This window comes from Chelmon rostratus, chromosome 19, assembly GCF_017976325.1.
Source record: "Chelmon rostratus isolate fCheRos1 chromosome 19, fCheRos1.pri, whole genome shotgun sequence".
Lineage (NCBI taxonomy): Eukaryota > Metazoa > Chordata > Actinopteri > Chaetodontiformes > Chaetodontidae > Chelmon > Chelmon rostratus.
The window spans coordinates 20,635,012-20,657,713 of NC_055676.1; the positions used below are offsets into that span (position 1 = coordinate 20,635,012).

A 22,702-nucleotide genomic window follows, 5' to 3' on the forward strand; every position below is an offset into this window, starting at 1 on the left:
AAAGGATGGAGGTAGCCCATGAAGGTGGCAGCTGCCAGCGTACTCCCAGCCACAGACACCTACAGAGCCACCGGCATTGAAAGGACGAGAGAGGCCGGCTCATCGGGACAATTAGCAGATGTCACCAGTAGGCTTGACCCTCTCTGACCCTGGGCTTTGTTCTGCAGGATAAGGGGACATGGATATACTCAGGGGGGAGAAGGACGACGTGATGAAGAAATGATGGAGACAGAAAATGTAAGCAGGTGTGGACAGAGACAGAAGATACTACTGAGGAAGAAAATGAGTCTGCAGTGTTACTGAACACACCCTGAGGCATGTTCACAGCTCAAACCTCTGTGTATTGATTCAGATTAAACAGAGCCTTACTTTTCTCCTTCTGACTCCTTCCTTGACATAATTTGAGTGGAAACACATTTTGTAGGACAGGAGCTGAAGTGAGGTTTGTATTCTTGTGTTGAGTACACAAAAAGCCAAACCACCATATAAAAAAGTAACCTGTTACCAGAAGAGAAGTAAAAGTAAGAGTTCAGCAAAAGCACTTTCAAAAAGCCTGACAATATCACCAGTTAACTTACATACTCTTATATTCACACCTGCACATTGAGGTCAGAAAACCGACACAGTTCAATCATCGCAGTGACAGAAGAAACGGCTCATTTTCTCATTTCTCTCAAATCTCACAGCCACTTTTCCTCCTGAACCTTTTTGAATCTGCCAACAGACAAAGAATTTCCCATATTTAATGTGTAACTGAAGATACTGCATGATGCGACATATTACGCATACGTTTGCTTAAATGTACTTAATTTATCAACTGCAGTATGTTATTGATCAATTAAAAGCAAATATCTCAGCTGTCAGATAAGTCTAATGGAAAAGATCATTGAGTTTATCTTAAACATAACAGAAACATAAGATAAGATGTTGATCCTCAGACAGGAGACTCAGGTGCTGCAGCAGCACAAAGGCAGAAATGACTTCAGTTACACAGAGAAAACTAAAAAAATCTTCCAAACCCTTAAATACAAATAATGTTCATGTTCCAGAGGGATAACAGTCAGTTATTATAATGTAATATGAAGAAAAGGCTCCGTGAGGTCTGAAATAATGCTCTCACTCCTTCAAGTGTTCATAACCTCTCAGTAACGTCACAGATGTGCCTCCACTGCAGGAGGAAAGAGGAGGAGAAAACACGAGCATTATAGTCCTGACAATGGCCTGAAGGCGTTTACTGCAGCACCCGGGGGTGCTCTGAGCATTCCCCGGCTCTTTGTGACGCGTCTGCCGGCACACTTGTCTTTGTGCTGGACGGATCTTTACTGGTGCTGGAACGGCCCCCACAAACGTTTAAATAGAGTTTGACTTTCAGAGCGTACGAGGGGTGGTCTCGCCTCCTCGCAAAGCTTCTTATACGACTCTAAACACTGAATGGAAGCGTGAAAACGTAAAGAAGACATTTGCACGACCAAACAGCTGATCTGCTGCTCCATATAAATGTCACTGAGTACATTTACTCAATTACTCTACTGAAGCACAAACTTAAAGTATCAGTAACATTTCGTGACACTTTATACTTCGACTGTACTTCATTTCTAGAGCTCTTTTGCTGCATATGTCTTTAATTATTTAACACATTAAGATTTTTCATACAAAACATATGAAGAACTTCCAGAATATGATGGATTATAAAGAATTAAACCAATCAGTACGTAAACACTGATCTTAAATGATTAGTCGAGTAATCAGTTCGTTGATTAGTTTATCTGGCATGTAAAACAGTGAATCAGCAACAGAATCAGCGACAGATTAATGCTCTAAAGGCATAAAATTTATAATTTTTGCTTTCATCTAGTCTACAAACAATTAGATTTATGCTACATGTTTTGTTGTATTTATTGTCCCAAATATTTCCAACAGTGTAGAAACACAGAGAAATCCATAGTTTTATTCAAGGAAATGATGCGTTTCCTTTGGTCGCCTGAACTGAGTCACCAGCCGCTCTGTTGTTTACTGCTGTTTGTACTGATCGCTCATGATGAGCACCATTATTGGTTTTCAGTGGTGGTGTTGTTGCAATGGGGACAACAGCTTCTTTCTAATCTTCTTATCTTTCTTACTATCTGTTCCTAACATGGGGGTTGCAATGAAAATTTCATTGACATGCTCAATGACAATAAAGACTCTTGAATCTTGAATCTTGAGTGATCCTGCACTACTTCAACAAGGCGGAAAAGACATTCAGTGTGTCTATGTGTCATTTTTCATGTAAAACATTCTTGTCTTAAATTACAGGAAACTGAATCATTCTGGGGTTTAGACATCTGAAGGTGTCGCTTCGAGGATAATTTTACAAACCAAACGATCGATCGATTAATGAAGAAAATAATCAGCAGATTGATCCAGAATAAAAAGAATCATTAGTTGCAGTTTGATACAAAATAGTGTCAAATGAAGCTCAACCAGCTCCAACAGTAAAATCCTGCTTTGACATGAACGACTGAGTCACGATAATCTGATGAGATCAGACAGAACAGTAGAACAGTCACAGGGACATTTTACTGCACTCTATACTTTTACTTTAATACTTGAATTACATTCTAATGATTACACTTATATGCTTTTACTGAAGTACATTTTCAATGCAGAACTTTTACTTTACTTGAGTATTTTTACAGTGTGGTATTAGCACTCTTCGTGAAGTAAAGGGTCTGAATACTTCCTCCATCACTGCTGTAGATAAATCCACTCAATAGCTATATGAGGATGTTTTTCAGTTTGTCTACATTTAGTAACCTTTTCAAGGAAATTTGGTGTTGAGGAATACATTTAACACTTGAATTTACAAATTTATATTCACAGATGATGCAAAACAAACAAAGAAAAAAAAAGCAATTTAGACATTTAGATCTACTGTGGACTGATCCTTGTAGATCTGTCTGCTGCAGCGCCACATTTCAGTGAGAGCACATGATTAATTCAGAGTTTGAGATGGATTCTCATTCTTTGGACTCTTCTACATCGTCAGGTTTTTCGGCCAAACCCACTGGCTGCTCTCTGTGGCTGCATCTGAAGCTGCAGACTTCCTGACCACACATCCATCATCCAGTGAGGAAGCTGCAAGTGGACAAATCCACATTTCCCAGCTTCCACAGAACAACAAACCCTGGCTTTTGCCATCATGCATAAACATTATAATCTTGTCTAACCGATGCACAACAAGCCTCATCCCCAGTTCATCTTAATTCAGCTCTGAAAAAAGGAAAAAATCCACAGCATGCAAAGTTTTCACAACAGTAAACATTAACCCAGATAAAAGTCATTTCCTTTCCGCAAATAAAGTATCACATTGCAGTAAATTAGAATAAATGTTCTTAAAATGTCATGCCTTCTCCTATCAGCCAATAACATGTGAAAGTTATAAATTCATTCTTCTAAAGCAACTCCAATCTTATAATATCATACTGATAAGCTTCATGTAATGTTTTACTTTGTTTGCTGGATAATTAGTCAATAATTTATTGTTAAATCGACATGCGCCCTCTACTGGCCAAACCTGGTCAAGCATGTTTTAAATCTGAACATGCTTCATATTTCCAGATATGTGTTATACTCTAAACTGTATGTGCTATTAGAAAACTCCTGAACCCACCTTCTATAATTAATCTGATAATTAATAACAACAGCAATGTCATTACTCACACCTGTGATTGTCCCGCTGTGACATGTCAAAATATCCTTTTTGAAAAAAAGAATAAAAATAAAATAAAAGTACAGCTTTGTGGTATTTCCATTCTATGCTAATGTATACTTCTGCACCACCACATTTTTGGATACAACTATTGTACTTTTTACTGCACTACAATTATTCAACAGTTGTAGTTACTTTCGGGTTAAGATTTTCTATTAAGAAACATATAAAAACTGCCTGTGTGCTCATACAAAAATGAGTGTGTAGTTTGTTCCATTGACATTTCCTCTCCAAACTAAAGTAGCATAGAATGGAAATAGTTAAGTAAAATGTATATACCTAACAATTACTTAAATCCATTACTTGAATAAATGTAGTTATTTATATTCCACCACTGAGTTTTGGAAAAAGTTAAGCTGAGATAAGAACTGCACATTATTATCAGTTTCTGGCATAAATGCAGTTCACCTGTGAACCTGCGGTGTCGCTGCTGAGCGGAACCACGGCAGCAACCCGGAAGCTGATGCTCCAACTGTATCTCGCGATGCTTTTTGTTTTCATTGATTTGAAAGATGGCGTCTGAGGGAGAGGCGGGCAGCGCTGCTACAACCGAACCGGAGACTGGAGAGGGGTATGGTCTTTCTTGCAATATATTTCCTATTGTTACAAAAATGTAGACCACGATTCGGATTGTCTGTGAAAATATAAATCTGCAGATACGTTTTTTTTGCTCTAAACGCTGCTAGCAAACTGGCTAACTACCTCATAGACTTACCGAGTGAATCATAAACTACAGCTTAACATTAGCCGCTCTTTGTAAAGAGAAAACACCGCTAAATCAAAATATCTGAAAGTATAATGTGACGTTTTCTGCCCGCTAACTGATGAACTACGAGGCTTTGTAAGACTTCTATTGATATGTCCCTTTAATAATCATATACGTTAAGCCCTTACGCCAGACTCCGTTTGAATAATGCTAACTTAAACAGAATATATTATTGATGCAGATAAGCGAATACGAGTTGACATGAGATACCTGAAGTCGTGTAACTAACATGCATTGATTATACACTTGTACACAAGCATCTGATAAAGTGCGTAATTTTTAAATGAAGAATGGTTAAGGAAGGATGCTAACAGAGCGCCGCTTTGTGTGTAGAAGAATAAGAATACTTCATACATGTAAGGGGTGGATAACATGTCACCGAATTATTCTGTTCTTTTTACCAGTTGATATGAACTCACCACAGTTATCTTCTGATTAATCTCTCCATTGACTTTCAGAGATGCTGCATTTGGGGAACTACCCACCAGCATGGATACTGAATCATCAAATGGCAAAGAGGGAATGGTAACAGTTATAGATATAATAATTATGCTTTTGTTTCTACTTTGAATGTAGTTGGCTTGTTTTTTTTTTTGTTGCATGCGATAGATGCTGTCCATGACTTTGCTGTAAGCTGTGATGTTTTGATAAGCAGAGTTTGTTTTGGACAGGAAACAGCAGGTGAGAGCTCTGAGGCTGCTGATGCTCTGACAGGATCTGGAGACGAGGAGAGTGGGAGGCAGCTGGGAGAGGTGGAGCTGCAGTGCGCCTTGTGTATGAAGTGGTTCACTGCAGACACGTTTGGCATCGACACCGCGTATGTGTAGTCTGTCGTTAGTTCGATGGTCACTGAAATATTGGCAGTTATATGACTGTACAGCACGGATGGTTTTCATAATGCAGCCTTTTACCCTTCTCCTCTTCTACAGGACCTGTCTTCCCTTTATGACTAATTATGTGTTTCACTGCAATGTCTGCCATCACAGCGGCAACACATACTTCCTCAGGAAACAAGCAAGTACGTGTTCTGTGTCTTACACACTACTTACATGAACACTACAGTGGATTTAGGCTTTCTATACTTGCACCCAACATTAGTATTTTCAGTCTTCCACAAACCAGTGTTACGTTTTGTGTTTTAGACCTGAAGGAGATGTGTCTCACAGCCCTGGCAAACCTGACATGGCGGTCCAGGACACAAGAGGAGCACCCAAAGACAATGTTCTCCAAAGACAAGGTGAGCATAAGATGTTTTCACAAACTTTTGTTGGTCCTCTAAAGCCTCTTAAATGAAATGTACATGATATTGGACTTTTCAAATATACTTGACTTTCAGTGAAGGTAATGTCACAAACTGGGGCCCGATTTTTACACATAACCAGGAAGTGTTGATTCTGTGCATGACTAAAGATTAATGCAGCACATTACCATATAAGTATCTTTATGTATGTTGCAGTGTCATAAAACACAAAAAACTGCACATTCACCATTGTTGGATTCACTCAGAACAGATTGTTGTACTTCATACTTAATATTGTCACACATGACAGGTGATAATATTTGCTGCAACAGATGGACTTATGCAACTTCTAAAAAACAAAATAAACAATGTGGAGGTTGGTGAACATCTCCTGATTTACAACTTACATAAGTATTTGTCTGTTCTCTCTGCAGGATATCATACCATTCATTGACAAGTACTGGGAGTGCATGACAACTCGGCAGAGACCGGGGAAGCTCACCTGGCCCAACAACATAGTGAAGACAATGGTAATGTTGTGGTGTACAGTGGATAAACACACACAGAATGTAGAAGATACGTCTTTGAATGTTGAGGCAGCCAATGGGCAGGACTGTTGTGTCTCACCCTTCCTAACAAGCGCCGCCCTGCACTGAATCTCTAGCTGCTGTTTTGTTGCAGCTTCCAGCTGTTATTTTAAAGTCATAGTTTTGTACTTTTGCTGTTTTCCAGAGTAAAGAGCGCGATGTCTTCCTGGTGAAGGAACACCCTGACCCTGGCAGTAAAGACCCAGAGGAAGAGTACCCCAAATTTGGCCTCTTAGACCAGGTATTGAGCCATTCTTCACAAGGCAATGTTTTTTTTACACTCTGTTGTACATAACGTACATAGCCTCTATAACTGAATTCTATTTTGTTTAAATCTTTTTTGTTGTCTGTTTGCTGTTTTTTCTACCTCTCCTTTTTATTCTTGCTGTTGTAAATGTCCCCAGAGTGGGGTCAATAAAATCTTATCTTACAGTATTTAGCACATAGAAAGGGCTTGGGCTGCAGAAACTGAAGAATGTTGTATAGATATAAAGTGTAATATCAGTTTCTGTTTGTCTTCTGTAGGACCTGGGAAACATTGGACCCTCGTATGACACACAAAAACAGACCACAGCTGCTCCCACTGCCGGTGGGCTGAATGGTGAGAACATGAAAAACGTTAAACAAGTTAAACCATTTGACATTCTGTATCTGCAAAGGCCAAGAGGGGAAAAGTTTCACATCACTGGCCAGTTTAAACTCCCTAAAACTGCGAGTAAGAGCATGTTTAATGTGATGACCATGGCGATCTTGTGCATTGTGTTCCAGGTGGATCTGCTTTCTCAGGTGAATATGTGGTATTATGGCATTTGGAGCTGATCAGTGTGTTTTTGTGTCTTGTAACCCTCTGGATAGAAGTTGGCCCTGAGGTTCCAATCAGACTTCAGTTCGCCCCCCAGCTCAAACCAAACTCGAGCCAAACTCATCCTCATTTAGCATCTTGTGGGCAACTTCATCCACGTCCAGTTGTAGCTTCCCTGTCTGCTCTCTGCATTTGTTTGGTCCCCCCCACCCCCGACCCCAGAAGCTTTGCCCCCTTTGATCGGTGAACATATCTTCCTCGTCTCTGGCTTGCTGCTCATGGGCTCTGAAATCCCTAAAAATCTCCTCACTGAAATGACTCTCTGCCCTCCGTACCACACGTGAGAGCAGAGTGCCATTGTTGATTTGCCATTAGCTTTCATCCAATGCTAATTAGCCTCATCATCTCTCTTCCTTCTCCTCCATTCATACTTTTTGGATCAGACCGTTAGTAGCAGGAATTCAGCTAAAATAGAATTTTATTAAATCCAAGTCCAGTCACGTTTTCTTCCTAAATTTGAACCAACCATTAATATCGTTTTAGTGGCAGAGCTAAGATTCCTTAGCTTAGCTAGCAACAGAGTGGTGCGTCTGGGCGTGTTTGTGTTCGGTGGGACGGTGACGGGTGCGTCCGCCTGCTCCAGTAACAAAGGCGATGAAAGTGTTGAAGGAGGCGAGTAGTTCTCTCCGATTGAATAGAGGCTAGTGTTCAACTCTGGATCATTAATTCTCTGTTTGTTATGACATGATCACTTTTCCACATTCAAATCAAATGTCCCGCCTTTCCTGTTTCACTCAGAAATACGTCATTAAACAGAAGCTCGATGTTCCTGAAATGCAGTTTCAGTTAATCGGCCGACTTGATTTGATGTGGTTTAACTTAGAAAATACAGAAGCGGATTTTACAGTTAGTCGTTTTTATGAATGAGAAAAATAGGACTTATGTTTCCTGGCTGGGATGTTGCAGAGCCGCTGCTTTACTGTTTGAGTAGCAACTGATTCGTCCTCTTTCGTATGAAGGAATAACTGCATTATTTCTGAGAACGTGCTTCATATATCCAGTGTTTAACTGATCAGTTTTATTCCTGGGAGGAAGAAGAAGAGAATCTGATTAGTGAATCCCATCATCTGCTCTCTGAAGCTCTTGTTTCTTAACGAGAGAACGATGTGGGTCACAGTATAAGAGGCTGATAGTGTTTGGAAAATGCCGTGCCAACTAATTCCTGCATTTTTGCGCCTGCTGTTTCGCTATGTACACTGAGCGCCTAATAACCTGCTTCCACTGTGTGTGTGCGTGTGTGTGTGTGTACACAACTGGTTTACATTAAATGGCATTAATACATTTAAAGTGACTGTTTTCAAAAGACACCACAGCCGAATTCAACAGTCCTCCAGTAAAGCCCACCTTCATGCAGGTACAACTCAGAGATGTTTTCAATATTTAGTGTACCCTCATTGGTAAATGGGGTGGACAAAATATTAGGAACATCTCCTCATGTCCCCAGCAGCACAGCAAACTACATCCAAAAGGTGAGACTGATGTAACGCAGGTATGCTGTATTAGACTGCATTGATTGTAGCTGCAGAGGTTTACCTAATAAACTGGCCACTGACTGTGTGTGCGTGAGTGTGTCTGTGTGTGTCTGTGTGTGTTTGCGCTCAGGTGTATAATCCTTCTTGTGTTTTTGAAGGTGCTTTGGCTGCTGGCCCAGGAAAAGGAAGAGGGGCCAAACGTAAACAACAGCAGCAACAGGAAGGCGCTGCTGCAGGAGCCACTAAGAGAACCCGAAGGTAGAGGAACTGTCAGTCAACAAACACACACACTCCCCATGCTGTGCCTGTCCACACTCCAGCTGCTTCCTGCAGCTCTAACCATGTGTTTGTGGTTCAAACTGAGATGAGCCACCTTGCTTCTGCTTGCTATTACTTGCATGTTGTTGTTTAGCTTAGCTACAGTAACACTACCTGGTCCAAAGTGAACTAACTTTAGCTTTGTTTGGCCCAGGCTTTACATATACAGACTAAAGTTGTTAGTAAGATATGTTTGTGGTTTGTTCTTATTGTGGAAAAGGATTAAACCTGCTTGCATCATACAGAATATCAACAGTCAACCTTTAATCAAAGAAGATGCAAAACAAACTCATTCTCCTCTTCCTCCTCCTTGCAGTGATCCCTTGTTCTCGGCCCAGCGCCTGCCTCCTCACGGTTACCCACTAGAGCATCCCTTTAACAAAGATGGATACCGTTACATCCTGGCAGAACCAGATCCTCACGCTCCAGACCCGGAGAAGCTGGAGCTGGACTGCTGGGCCGGCAAACCCATACCTGGTGATCTGTACAGGGCCTGTCTGTATGAGCGGGTGCTGCTGGCCTTGCATGACAGAGGTACTCAAAAGTGAAGACACATTTCGAAGAGAAAAGTGGTTTAAACTCATGCAGCCGTGTTTTTATGAAGACTAATATATGTTAATGCTGCAGCGCCCCAGCTGAAGATCTCTGACGACCGTCTGACGGTGACCGGGGAGAAGGGCTACTCCATGGTGCGAGCCTCCCACGGTGTCCGGAAGGGTGCCTGGTACTTCGAGGTTTCTGTCGATGACATGCCTTCAGAGACTGCGGCCAGGCTCGGCTGGTCTCAACCGCTGGGTCAGTGCTGCTTCACTCTTTCCAGCTAGAGGCTTTTTAAAGAGCTTATTTAGCTGAAGGAGGAGGAGATTTTTCCTCAAGCCATAACAAACGCTTCATCTGTCTGTTTATCATAAAACTTTTTGGAGATACAAGGTTTTCACTGGACAGGACGGGAATGAAAAAGTGTAATCTGAAAAGTAAATTAAGCAGTCTTGTCTGACAGCTTAGTGGAGTAAAAAAGTACAACATTTCCCGCTGAGATGTGGTGGAGTAGAAGTTTAAAGTTGCATAAAATGGAAAAACTTAAGTACAAGTACCTTGAATTTGTATATAAATGCAGTACTTGATAAATATGTAAAGTACCCAACTCACTTCAATCTCGTCATTTTATTTTGAATCTACTTCAGGAATCAGGAATAAATGTGAGATTGATTGTCTGTCCTCTGTACTAATTTCAATATGTGACAGTAGACAAGTATTACTGTATTTATACATCGTGCAGCAGGTACGTTTATGATACTGGTGCCAGTACAACTCCTGAGTTTCTGCACATAATTTGTCAAATTTCCTCTTGAGTGTTTTATGTTGTGGTAACACAAGCAGCCATTTAAATATCTGATCAAACAGTAAGTTAAAAACTGGACTCACACTCTGCTCTGAGTCTGTGCTGCATGACAAGTTTTAGTTGCAGGAGACAGAAATCAGTTTTCATACATCAGGTTTTTTAATAATAACTAAACACGGAGGCTACCTGAAAACTGATTCATCCTAAAGGATAATTTACGCACAAACACAAGCCAACAAACAAGGTTTCCTTCCAAATGTAGCTCAACTTTTAAACAAATCTGAAAACTGGCAGTAGGTGGCGCCAATGCTCCAGTGAGGTTTCATCATATCACTGCAGAAGACGAGGACACAATTAGGCGATGTAACAAAGAGCTCCAGTCAAAGCTCAGCGGTGCTTAAAACATGATGGAAATCAAACATTTGTTAGTTTGAGGTGTTACTGTGAGGAAGGTTAAGGCTCCTCATCCTCCACACAGATCTGACCTTTTCGAGCTGAAAACTTCCATTATATTCCAAATGTTTCCATGCAGTACTGAGACTTCTCCTCATGGAGGCAGTGGGAACATTTTAATAGAACAATTCTTCAAATGTTGAATTATTTTTCCCTCTTTCTGCTACAGGCAACCTGCAGGCTCCTCTGGGTTACGACAAGTTCAGCTACTCGTGGCGCAGCAAGAAGGGCACGAAGTTCCACCAGTCGATAGGAAAGCATTATTCCTCAGGCTACGGTCAGGGAGACACGCTGGGCTTCTTCATAGAGCTGCCAGACGGCACAGAGACGGCTAAGGCTCTGCCTGATACCTACAAAGACAAGGTAAGACCTGAGACACGTGGAGAACGCACTGAGCGAACGCATTCTGCCATTCTGATAGCTTAAATCTGCTCTGTTCAGGCGCTAATCAAGTTCAAGAGCTACCTGTACTTTGAGGAGAAGGACTACGTGGACAAAGCAGAGAAAAGCCTGAAGTCGATGACCCCCAGCAGGGTGAGAACGCCTCTCCAGAATGACGTTAAAGAACCACACGCTGTTTGCTGCTGTTAACTCCTGGATCCTGTTTTCCAGATGATATTCTTCAAAAACGGAGTGAGCCAAGGTGTTGCCTATGAAAACCTGTTTGAAGGCCTCTACTTTCCCGCCATCTCGCTCTACAAGAGCTGCACGGTCAGTTCCGCTGTTCGCTGATTTCGCCGCTTTCCTCCGTTTTCTTCTTTCCCGTTTGCTGAACTCCTCTCTCTTTGCAGGTGTCCGTGAATTTTGGGCCTCATTTCAAACATCCTCCGAAGGACCTCAAGTACCAGCCGGTGAGAGCTCCTGGAAAGGTTCATGTCTTTCGCGCCGTAACGTCCATTGAGCTGACGTTTGATCCTCTGGTTGTTTTTTTTTTTTTTTTTTTTTTCCCCCTCTCAGATGAGCGACATGGGCTGGGGAGCCGTGATCGAGCACACGCTGGCCGACATGCTGTACCACGTGGAGACGGACGTGGACGGACGACGCAGCCCTCCGTGGGAAGGATGAACACGGCTTTCATGCATTCATTCATCACATACACACACATACCCCCCCCCCCAGTGTTTCCCACCCTCAGACAGTGAAGTCAAAGCGCCACACGCTGCAGTCCACAGCAGCTGCAGCTAAAACAGGAAGTTAAAACGGATTTCTTGTAAAAGTGATGACAGAGTTAATAATGGATGGCTGCGTATCAGCGTGCGTTAGCGTGCCACCAGCTGACATTCCACACTGAACATGCGACACCTGAATCAACTTGTTTTTGGTGCTCTGCTTTAAAATATTTATATTTTGAAGTTATCGTTATGCTGTAGCGAGGCGTCATGTTGAAGCTAAGCGGACGCACTTCAACAGGTCACACAGTCCTCCTGTAGACTAGAGTTGGTTCTGCCCTCTTTACTGTGTTCAGTCTTTTGGCGAATTTTATTTGTTTTTCATTGTGTGTCACTTATTTACTGTTTTATACTCTGGGTTAAATAAAAAAATGCTTCTCTGATACAGTTGAACTGGATTTAAAGCAGCACATTTTGTCGTTTTTTTGCTTGAGAATGAGCGATTGATCGATCAGCTTGATTAATTTTGTGGAACAACTGAGTTGAGTTGTGAGCAGATGGTTTGTGTTTCATCTCAGATTGTTTCAGACGCCCCAAACAGGTGAAGATGTTCAGCTTCATAAGAACAAAACATTTTTAATGTACAGTATTTTGTAGTTTAGAGGACCTCAATGTAAATATTACTGTTACTGTCATCCTCTGATTTTTACACAAGTTCATTTGTTCGTATCATTTCAGCTGAAACAGTTTAACTGATGAAACTAGTTTTAAAGTCATGAAGTACTGTCATGTTATTTGTATCAAAATTCAAGTACTCAACAAAAAGCTATGAACGTACTTTGTTAAAAACAGATGGAGATGAATGTTGGCGAGTGTGGCCGACAGAACAGTTGACTTATCTGTGAGGAAACAAGTGCTAATTGAGATCCGCTGCGAGTGAAAGGCCGTCACACAGAATGGAAGGTTGGACGGCAGCAGTGTTTCAGTGTCTTTAAAGCGTCCGTGTGCGCCGGCCGTCCTCAGAGGGCAGTGCTGACCAGCCCCGACTTCATGAACGTCTCATTGGACACCAAACTCTGCCGGCTCTCGTCCGCCGCGTCTGCAGGATGCTGCCGGAGGAGAGAAATGTTCAGCCTTCACTCAGACCCCCCCCACACACACAAACAGCAGACCGTGTTCTTACATGTCTGCGGAAGATCCGGTCCAGCAGGCTGCGTTTGGGGCTGTCGGGCGTCTGGGACCAGTCCAGGTCTGGAGACCGAGATCCCTCAGGTCCAAAAATATTCAGCTCCCTGAAACACCCCGTCTCTATCACCTGAGGAGCGGGGGGAGGGGTTAGCAGATCCTGTCTGGACAGATGAGGCCACGTAACTCTGATATGAACGTACCTCGTTCTGCCAGGTGATTGGAACGCTGCCCGTGTTGAACTGGTTGTAGAAGTAGTCGTCCGTGTGGTCCAGAGTGACCCCCTTCACCGTGGAGAACTCATCGATGTCCTGCACATCGCTGCAGTACACCAGCCTGGGCTGGGGGAGTAAAATCAACATACGGTGAGCACAGAAACAGGAAAAACACCACCCATCACCCACCTCCACCAATATTTATTATTGGAAAGTATGTTTACTCAAGTACTGTACTTAAGTACAACTTTGAGGTACTTGTACTTCAGTATTTCCATTTACTACTTTTATTTCATAATTTTAGTTAAGTTCCAGATTTAGACAAATGCAAAATACAGTAAAATAAATTGATTTATTATAAAATAAAATATTTGAAATTCAGAAGCCGTCAGCAGTATAAAGTTATTTAAATTAGCTTTATCAGCTGCAGCATCACGTGATTAATAATGCATCAATAATTTGAAACCTACAAATATGATTCTGAAATGAGCCCTTCTGCATTTTGAGTACTTTTACTTTTAGCACTTTAAGTATATTTTGATGCTCATTATTCTTTTATACTTGAGGAAAATTGAATACAGGACTTCTGCTTGTAACAGCAGTTCTACACTGTGGTACTGCTACTTCTACTTCAATATCTGAATACTTCTTCCACTGTTGCATCTGCATTTATTCCAGCTCATTTTCAAAGCACTTGGAGCTGGAGTTACTTCTTACATGTAAATTTCATGTGTTGAGCTGACACATTGGATGTGAGGAATAAGGTTTGAATGGACCAGTTCTTTCAAGGACTTCCCTCAACAGCTGCTTTTAAACTCAACCTGAAGTAACACAGCTTTGTATATTAGTAGTGGATTAGTTTGTTTCCGATGAAATTATTAGATTATGAACCAGTACAGCGAAGTGTTTTAAACCCTCATAAAGTGGCTTATAAGGAATTAAAATTGAAGTTGTATAAATGTTTCAAGTACTCACATCTGGTTTAAATGGAGGCTCAACAAGTCCTGCCTCCAGCATCCTGAAGTTGATTTGTTGGAAGAAAGGATGTGACTGCACCTTTCTGCCTCCCGAGATCTGGCAGCCCAGCCTCTGTTCTGGGTCTTTGGTCAGCAGCTACGATCCAGAACAGAAACCTGTTACCGGCTTGAAGGATGGAAGCCTATAATTCGTGAACCTGTCGAGACGTTTGTGAACTCACCGAAGAACAGAGGTCTTTCACCTCTCTGCTGAACTTGTCGCTGTATTCCTCTTGTTCTGTCTCAATCCTTCTCTCCATCTCTGAGGCTTTGGGACGTTCTCCTCGGGCCCGGAACGGCGGCTGCCCTGCGGTCATTTCGTAAACCAGGCAGCCGAGGCCCCACCAGTCAGCGCTGATCCCGTAGCGTCTGTAGCCGATCACCTCGGGAGCTGGAATCAGGGCGCCAATCGTTACCTTTTTTTAGCCTTCACTCAAACAAACTGAACAAGCTGAAGTCATCAGAGACACAAAGAGAAAGGTGTTCTGTCTGGAGGCCTCCTGATTGGCTCAGGCACACCTAACCTTGTTCGACCAACTAGATATTTGATGGAATATGCTAATTTTCTACTTATATATATCGCTTGTGAACCACTGAGCCTTTCAATCATGATACTATCACCTGTTACCAATCAACCTGTTTACCTGTGGAATGATCCAAACAGGTGTTTTTGGAGCGTTCCACATCTTTCCCAGTCTTTAGTTGCTCCTGTCACAACTTGTTTGAAACGTGTTGCTGCATCAGATTCAGAATGAGCAGATATTACAAAAATCAATGAAGCTGTTGAGGTCAAATGTTAAATATATCGACTTTGTGCTGCTTTTAGGTGAGTTTAAGCTAAAAAGAATTAGCAGGTTTTCACTCAGTGTCTGTTGGAATCAGGGTTATAACGTAAACAATGAAATATTTCCTTGTTTGGTGTGATAACAATGTTTTTAGGCCATTTGTGGCAGAGTGAACTGTTATCGCTCACTGTTCTACGTATCAGGTTTCAACAAGGTGAGAGGAAATGAAAAAGATCTTCAAAACACGGGAGTTAAATCTGTGAGGCCACCACACACACCAAAAACCTTAATGATCTCTGGCCAATTATCACGTTAACGACACCGCTGCAGATCGAGGACTCCTCGCCTCACAGAGCGTCTACTGACTCGGTTTTATGTACAGATCAGGTCCTCTTTTGGTTGTCAGTGAAATTAGGCAAAGCCACCAGACCCTCGGTGGTCTGCAGACCTCGGCTGGACGTCGATGATGTGAGGTAGGTACGTACCCATGTAGCCCAGCGTGCCCACCCTGCCTCGCACCGGGTTCCCCTCAGACAGCCTCACCGCCAGGCCCAGGTCTGAGATGCGGATGTGTCCTTGATGGAACAAATAAAACATTCACTCAACTGGTTTGATATTTACTATGAGGTTACTGTTATTTCCCCCTTTGCGCAATCACTGCTTCCCGCCCCCCCCTCCAAATTAGCGAGGCATGTGAAACAAAGGTGCATGGCTCCAGCTCTGCAAACATGCTGCCAAGAATGAAGGAACAGCCGCTTTACTTAAAATAGACGATACCACACCTGATTCACTCTTCACTTCCTCAAGCTGCCTTTGTTTGGACCCATGCCAAAATACCTTCAGCACTGCTTCCTCCTCAGGAGCAGGTAGATGCAGCTGAAGGATGAATCCGATTGGCTGATTTTCTGGCAGAAGTGTTATCATGTAATCGTTGAGACTAATTTCAGAGCTAAAAATGGTGAAGTCACAAGGTGGCCGCCGCAGCTTTCGTCATGTTCTGTCTGCAGAGCGTGGAATGTGACCTGTGGAGCTTTTTATTGCAGATGACTGGAAGGGTTAAGGTTAAGTGTGGCTCTACGTACCGCTGTCATCCAGCAGAATGTTCTCTGGTTTCAGATCCCTGGAGGAGAAACACAGCGTTTCATTCAGTGCATCCAGGACGGCACAGACGGGACTGTAAAGCCACTGTGGAAACACTGACCGATATAATATCGACATCTGGTGGAGATGAGTCAAACCGCAGCAGACCTCTGCAGCGTAGAACCGCACCCGGTCTCTATCCAGGCCGGGCAGTCCCATGTTATATATGTGATACCTCAAGTCCCCGCCGCTCATCATGGTCAGCACCATGCAGAGGGAGTGTTTGGTCTCGTATGCGTACGCCAGATTCACCTAAAGGGAGAACGAGAAGAAGCGTGAATGAGGTGTATATCAGTTAAATCTGTGATGCAAGTCTGGCGATATTCTGTGTCACCAAAGACCAACAGCAACAATGTGTTCGCTGCGCTAGAATAAAAAGAAATAGATGAAGGAGGTGGAGACATTTTCTGCCTTCTTTATGGTCAACAAATCCCATGAAAAGGCCAAAACATGTTGGTCCGTTTGCTCCTGAAACAGGAGGCCCCAAACCCGCTGGTTCCCGCTGAAGGTGAAGGTGTAAAAAAAAAAAAAAAACAGCTCACAAATTTAAAGTTTCATTTAAAAAAGCTCATTTATTTCTTCAAACAGCTGCTCACTGTTCTCCGCAAACAAACACAGCGAACTGGTGCATTTGCTGGGGACTATTTTCAGCGGCGGATTAATCCACATTCGGTGCTGTTGTGAGGATTTGGGGCAAACCACTGATTCATTGATGGTTTTGGTCTTTTGATATTAACACAGAATTCAATCAGATGTGTCTCTTAGCAACAGGAAGCAGACAGAAGCTACAGGATCAAGCAGAAAGAGCGTTTCTGTTGGGACCTCACCACAAACCGGCTGTCCAGCCCTTCCAGGATCTGCTTCTCGTTGAGCGCCATAGCTTCTCCTCTCCTCTTCTTCACATGAGTCTTCTCCAGCTTCTTGCAGGCGTACATCATCCCTGTGGCTCGCACCTGACAGGCCCACACCTGGAAGCACACACATCTGTTTGATAATCTAGTCATTCAGTCCTAAACTGCCAGACCTCTGAGAGATGGGATTAAAGAAACTGGTCAAATGCCCTCAGCTTTCAAATTCAACCTTTATGGTCTGAACAGAATTCCTCCAGACAACAGCTGTTACGAAACTGTCTCACAGCAGGAATACTCCTGTAGTTGCATGCACATTTGGTGGAATTCCCCTTTACAGTTATTTTTGGCATTTTGTCAGATACTTTCAGGAGGACTAAATGAAATCTGAGGACAACAAACACTGGCTTTAATCCCAAACTGACACCCAGGATGGCCCAGAATGAACCTGCGTGTTTAGACTTTGATTAGTTTTATGGGACGAGATTAGAAAAACTGAAATAAATCTAAAGAAGACCAGTTGAAGAGGGGCTAAATTAAAATATGTGATAATTTTTCCGTTGATTTACTGAATCTGAATCTGCAAAAGTAACTAGTTACTAATGTCAGATAAATACTGTGGGGTAAAAAGTGTAGTATTAGTTACAGAGTGTGGTGCAGTGGAAGTATAAGGCAGCATAAAAGTACTGCACAGCTGCACTGAAGCACAGTACTTGAGTAAATTAATTATATTCCATCACAAATTAAACTCTAAAGTGATCTGAACGACTGACAATAAACGAGAAAATCTTCCAAATTTTCCACCACATATTTAACCCTTTAATGCACAGCAGAGACATGTTTCATCATTGTTTTGATGCGGCTGCCGTCTTACCTCTCCAAAGCCGCCTTTCCCCAGCAGTCTGTACTGTCTGAACATCTGCTTCGTTATGGGCTGCCTTGAAGAGACAGACCAGGACCCGTTTTTAGAGGAAAACACAAGCGGTCTGTCATGCAGAAGGTTTCACGCACACATACTGACCTCTCCAACGTCTTCCACTGCAGGAAACGGTCGAAAAACATGCTGTCCTGGTACTGGATGAAGGGCTCTCCATAGAGGTGCTTATGTAGGTCTCTGATCCGTGAAGCAGAGAGCTTAGTCATTATTCCTGAAGAACACATGCACACGTATAAGCAGAGACAGCAGGGGTGGACTTACTCCCTGCAGTCATGAAAGACGTCCCCACAGGGATCGAGCTCCAGGCTCCTGATGCAGCTCTCTGCATGCTTCAGCAGGGTGGACACACACTGACTGGACTGAGGAGACGGAGGAAACGGCGTTAGAGAGACCGGACCGGACTGACCCAGGAATATCTGCCGGAAGATAAAATCTCCGCTGTTGTCAGACCTGACTCATGAGGAACCTCTGAATGATGCTGATGCCAAAATCTCTCCTTTCCTCGTCCGACTTCGTCTCAAAGGCCTCCTAAAGGAGATGACTGCACAGGTCAGCTCATTTCACCAGTTCAGCTCCAGGATATTCTCAAACAGATAACACGTGGCATCAAACTGACTGTAATCATATGTAATTACATATCAGACGTCCTCCACTGAGACTGATCACTGTGTCAAACAGCATTACGTCTGTTCTGCGATAAGAAGTCTGTCCAACGAGTTTTTCTGTCTTCTTATTGTTCTTCCTGCATCCAAACATTGGTCAGCAGCCACTTTTTCATAGTTTCATAGCACACATTAATGCAGAGCACAGACTTCACTGTCCTTCATCCAGATTTGAGCCTCAATGTGTTTTTTAATCGATCATGAAACAAACTGCATTAAATTTAGAGTGTTAGAAACCAAGTTTTAATATTTAACTCTTCTCACTTTTCCTCCAGAGGAGTTTAGAGTATTACAAATATCACTGAGTCTAAGTTCACTTTTACTGTTTGTGCTTAATTTAAAGTATGTTTGACGAGTACTTTTAAAAACTCCTAAATAGGATTAAGTTCTACTTCAAAGCATTAAAAATGAATTGACTAATTCTGCAGTACTTGGTATGCAGAATTAATTGAATTTGAAGTGGTATTTCAAAGTACTTATAAAAAGTGTACTTTATTGTAAGTGTATTTTAAATTAAACTTAAGTGTACTTTTAAAAGGTGTACTTAATTACAAATACTTTTAATAGCGATAAAGTGTACTTATGAAAAGTATATTTATGTTCAAGGCCTTTGTAAAACACTATTTAGCAGCTTAATTAGAATGCACTTTAATTTCACTTCATTTTATGTATACTTAAGTTTATTTCCTATACATTGGTGATGTGATACAACTGTACTGTGAGTGTGTTTCAGATCTTCACTGGTGGAAGTCTAATATTTTTTCACCTGCGGATCCATAAATGTATCAGAACATGATCAGGTTTGAAAACTGGTTTCATGCTCATATTATATTACAGGATACATGAGAAACACTGAATGCTGCCTCTGTGTGTTTTCTAGCTACTGTCCAACAGCTCAGCCTGATCACACAAACGGGCCTAAATGTGCATCCTGCAGCCATTCTGTGTTTGCTGCCGTGGAAATCCTCTGAATGGTGTTTCGAAGCGTACCAAAGCGTCCAGCAGGGACGTGTAGTTCTGCAGGTCAGGTCGACTCCGACAGAAGAGCTGGAACAGCTTCTTGCCGATCGGCTGCTTCACACACAGACTGAAGTAGTCTCGCTCTGAGGGAGAAAGACGACGTGAAGTCACACAGAAACCAGCGGCTCAGTGCACCGACTCATGAAAACACACTCACCTATGTTCATGGCCAGGTCCACACACTGACTGATCTGAGGAAAGCGAAGCATCTCTTTCCACTTCCAGCTTCGGCCTTTACTCCCTCCACCTGCAGACGGCAGAGCAGGGCAGAGAAAACGAAACTATTTCAAGCTGTTGTGTTGGGAAAACACATCCGGCAAGGTGATGATGAATGCCGATGATTGACACGTCTGTCAGCAGTGACATTACCCTGCACACGCACATGCACGCCTAACCCGTGAGGCTCAGACAATAGCGAGCTCCACTACAGTGAATGAACTATTTATAGCTCTGGGAGCAGGTAAGCAAAGCCTGTGGAACCACATTACTCTGCAACTTACTTTCATACTTAAATGGCCACGCTGCCGCTCGAAGATCAAATCTCAGTTTCCCCAAAGCACATTTGTTGACCAACTCAAAGGAAACAGAGTGTGCACAAGTAAATCCTAGTTACTTTTAGAGAGAATTCCACTTAAATGAGAAATGGCGTCTGACTGCGAGGCTTTCTGCTCAGTGTTTGTTAGAATATTCACTGAGAATCAACGACTGAACCCAGAAAACGAAGACTTGTTGAGGAAAACTGAAACCAGGACAGACATGAGTTAAGAAAAGAGGCCAGCAGTCTGTGACCAGCTTCATCATTCCTCATCCTCACAGCAGCATGTTGTTTAGGGAAGTCACTGTCCTCATATCAACCAACCAAGACGTGACGTGTGTGAGATGAAAATCTGCACATTCAGGTCTAAACATTCAGCTTGTTATTGAGCTAAAAAGCTGCTACGCCTGTTAAACTTTGCCTCCTGTTCGGTCTGAAAGTGGAAATCTAAATGCATGAATGATAATAAGCATCTATCATCCTTTAACATCCTACTTAAACTTCCAACAACTGAGAAGATGAAGTTTTAGAAACATTCTGGACATAAAGTGTGCAGAAATAACAGGACTCTTACCTTCTCTGGCTTTGATAAGAGCACTATTTGCTACCATGCTTTCAATCTCCATCTAGGAGTGTGTGTGTGTTCCACAAGTTGTCCTGGTCTGTTTGTCCAAAGCTGCTGCACGTCCAGCGTTCATACACTGACTGTAAGAAAATCAGAGCTCATCACCAGCAGCAGTCCAGTCAGTCGAGTTGAGATAATGAGGCTTGCCGATCGGCTGCAGTCTCACCTGCAGTGCCTGTGACTCACTGATGAGTGGATGCAGGTCTGTGACTGCCTGCTCCACCAGCAGGACACGCCCTCGTCACAGAGGCGGGACTGCAAAGCTCCAGCAGAGGCTCGGCGTGAGGCCATGACACTCAGCTTGATGGTACTCCAGCACAGGAGTGCATGACTCACTTCACCTGCCGGCTGCAGCGACGGGCTACGTCATCATGTCACTGAGCAGGAGGTGCTGAGCTGCCAGCAGATGTAGATTCACCAGGAGAGATCTATAAAAGTATCAGCATCAAAATAACAGCTGCAGAAAGGCTCATTTCAGAATAATAAATCTGACTGTATTATAATAATTGGAGCTCATTTTAATTACTCCATGTGCTGCTGGGTAGCTTGTGGATTTACCCCATTATTTTATTCTCACCTGTAACAGTTCATCACAGTTTATTCGTTGATGATGTGTTGTGTAAAATGCAAAAGACAGGACACCTGTTTGGAACATTCCACAGGTAAACAGGTTGACTGGTGACAGGTGGTAGTATCATGATTGGGTATGAATCATCCTGGAAAGGCTCAGGGGTTCACAGCGAGGATGGGGCGAGGTTCACCACTTTGTGAACACATGATTGGATAAAGGATGGAACTCAGCACCCACCCTCAGCCAGTAGAAAGTCAGCATGGAGGATATGGTGGGTGTATCCCCCCTGAAGTCCATTGATGACAGCTGTCACTATGAACTATGGAGGACTGTGTCAAGACATCATGCAACCAGGTAACCAGTACTGTCAGGCAGGTGCTTGAAGCACAGTGCAGGTCAGGGTCAGGTGTCATTAGTCATTATCATTAATTTTCCTTCACATGTGCTGAATGGAACGAGTTGAACAACAGTGCTGTGAAAATACACTGAAGGGAAAAACATCCAGCAGAGACACTGAATCAATCAGCTGATAATCAGCTGACTGATTAATTTCTTTTAGCAGAAATGTCAGAAATGTTTGCCTGATTTTCATTGGACAGTCTGATGAAGCAGATGTTTTTATGATCTGTGTCAGTTTACAGCAAAAAGTGTGTCACATGTTGAATAGATGAAAACCATACACTGTGTGTGTGTGTGTGTGTTATGGCTGCTTAACCTTCCTGCTCTCTCTCCACAGCAGCTGCTGGATCAGCGACCTGCAGACGACGTCCAGGCTGCAGCAGCTGTAGGTCTCCCTGCTCCCCCTCCACCCAGTAAGACCTGGTTCCCCACACACTCTGCACGACATCAGTTTAGCAGCACTACTGTAAGAAAAGGATTTTTAATGGATCAGACCCACTTACTGCGTATTCAGACTTTGTCCTGTAAGTCCAGTTCAAAACTCCAATTGAAAAATGTCACATTTTAGAACCATTTAGCTTTTGTTTAGTCTTCACATGAATACACACTCCTGACCTCTGACGCTCAGCAGAACCAGTCACACACACTAAGGTTATGCACCTGTCTGCTCCAGATGTGCTTACTCCAGAGTCACAGCGGCTCACTCAGAATTTATCGGAAGGAGAAATCCTGACACCTGGTGGACAGAAGACGCCACTGCAGCTCATCTAATCACATGGTGTGAATGTTTACCTCCTCAGTCTCTGAACACGCGAGTAAACACAGCTTTTGAGCTTCTGTTCGTACTGACACGCGCGCGCACAC

The 22,702-nt window shown here is 42.8% G+C and overlaps 2 protein-coding genes across 3 annotated transcripts; one reads left to right on the forward strand and one right to left on the reverse strand.

The window, feature by feature from the left end:
* The first annotated feature begins 4,262 nt into the window (after positions 1–4,262).
* Positions 4,263–12,343, forward strand: ash2l (ash2 like, histone lysine methyltransferase complex subunit). 2 transcript variants are annotated; one of them, XM_041959502.1, is made up of 17 exons: positions 4,263–4,322; positions 4,976–5,042; positions 5,189–5,334; positions 5,447–5,535; positions 5,660–5,754; positions 6,192–6,287; positions 6,490–6,585; positions 6,870–6,945; positions 7,113–7,130; positions 8,837–8,936; positions 9,313–9,530; positions 9,624–9,791; positions 10,961–11,154; positions 11,233–11,325; positions 11,404–11,502; positions 11,583–11,642; positions 11,749–12,343. In XM_041959502.1, exons 1-17 carry the CDS (start codon positions 4,264–4,266, stop codon positions 11,854–11,856), a joined length of 1,782 nt encoding a protein of 593 aa, XP_041815436.1. In that variant the 5' UTR covers position 4,263; the 3' UTR covers positions 11,857–12,343. The 2 variants fall into 2 exon arrangements, with proteins under 2 accessions (XP_041815436.1, XP_041815437.1); XM_041959503.1 differs by lacking the exon at positions 7,113–7,130.
* Positions 10,225–21,042, reverse strand: grk5 (G protein-coupled receptor kinase 5). Its single transcript, XM_041959504.1, has 16 exons — positions 20,818–21,042; positions 19,866–19,955; positions 19,679–19,791; positions 18,477–18,554; positions 18,288–18,385; positions 18,111–18,203; positions 17,964–18,027; positions 17,069–17,209; positions 16,303–16,493; positions 16,184–16,221; positions 15,587–15,676; positions 14,499–14,707; positions 14,276–14,413; positions 13,289–13,426; positions 13,084–13,215; positions 10,225–13,009 (listed from the first exon to the last, which is right to left on the reverse strand). Exons 1-16 carry the CDS (start codon positions 20,867–20,869, stop codon positions 12,920–12,922), a joined length of 1,755 nt encoding a protein of 584 aa, XP_041815438.1. The 5' UTR covers positions 20,870–21,042; the 3' UTR covers positions 10,225–12,919.
* Positions 21,043–22,702: the final 1,660 nt, after the last annotated feature.

Bases quoted from the DNA above. Each gene is read 5' to 3' on its own strand.
- grk5 (XM_041959504.1), bottom strand. From the start codon at position 20,869: ATGGAGATTGAAAGCATGGTAGCAAATAGTGCTCTTATCAAAGCCAGA. The intron at 18,204-18,287 runs GTAAGTCCACCC...TTCACGGATCAG, and splicing joins GTCTTTCATGACTGCAGGGA to AGACCTACATAAGCACCTCT. The intron at 14,414-14,498 runs GTGAGTTCACAA...TCTGGATCGTAG, and splicing joins TGAAAGACCTCTGTTCTTCG to CTGCTGACCAAAGACCCAGA.
- ash2l (XM_041959502.1), top strand. From the start codon at position 4,264: ATGGCGTCTGAGGGAGAGGCGGGCAGCGCTGCTACAACCGAACCGGAG. The intron at 5,043-5,188 runs GTAACAGTTATA...TGTTTTGGACAG, and splicing joins CAAATGGCAAAGAGGGAATG to GAAACAGCAGGTGAGAGCTC. The intron at 5,755-6,191 runs GTGAGCATAAGA...TTCTCTCTGCAG, and splicing joins CAATGTTCTCCAAAGACAAG to GATATCATACCATTCATTGA.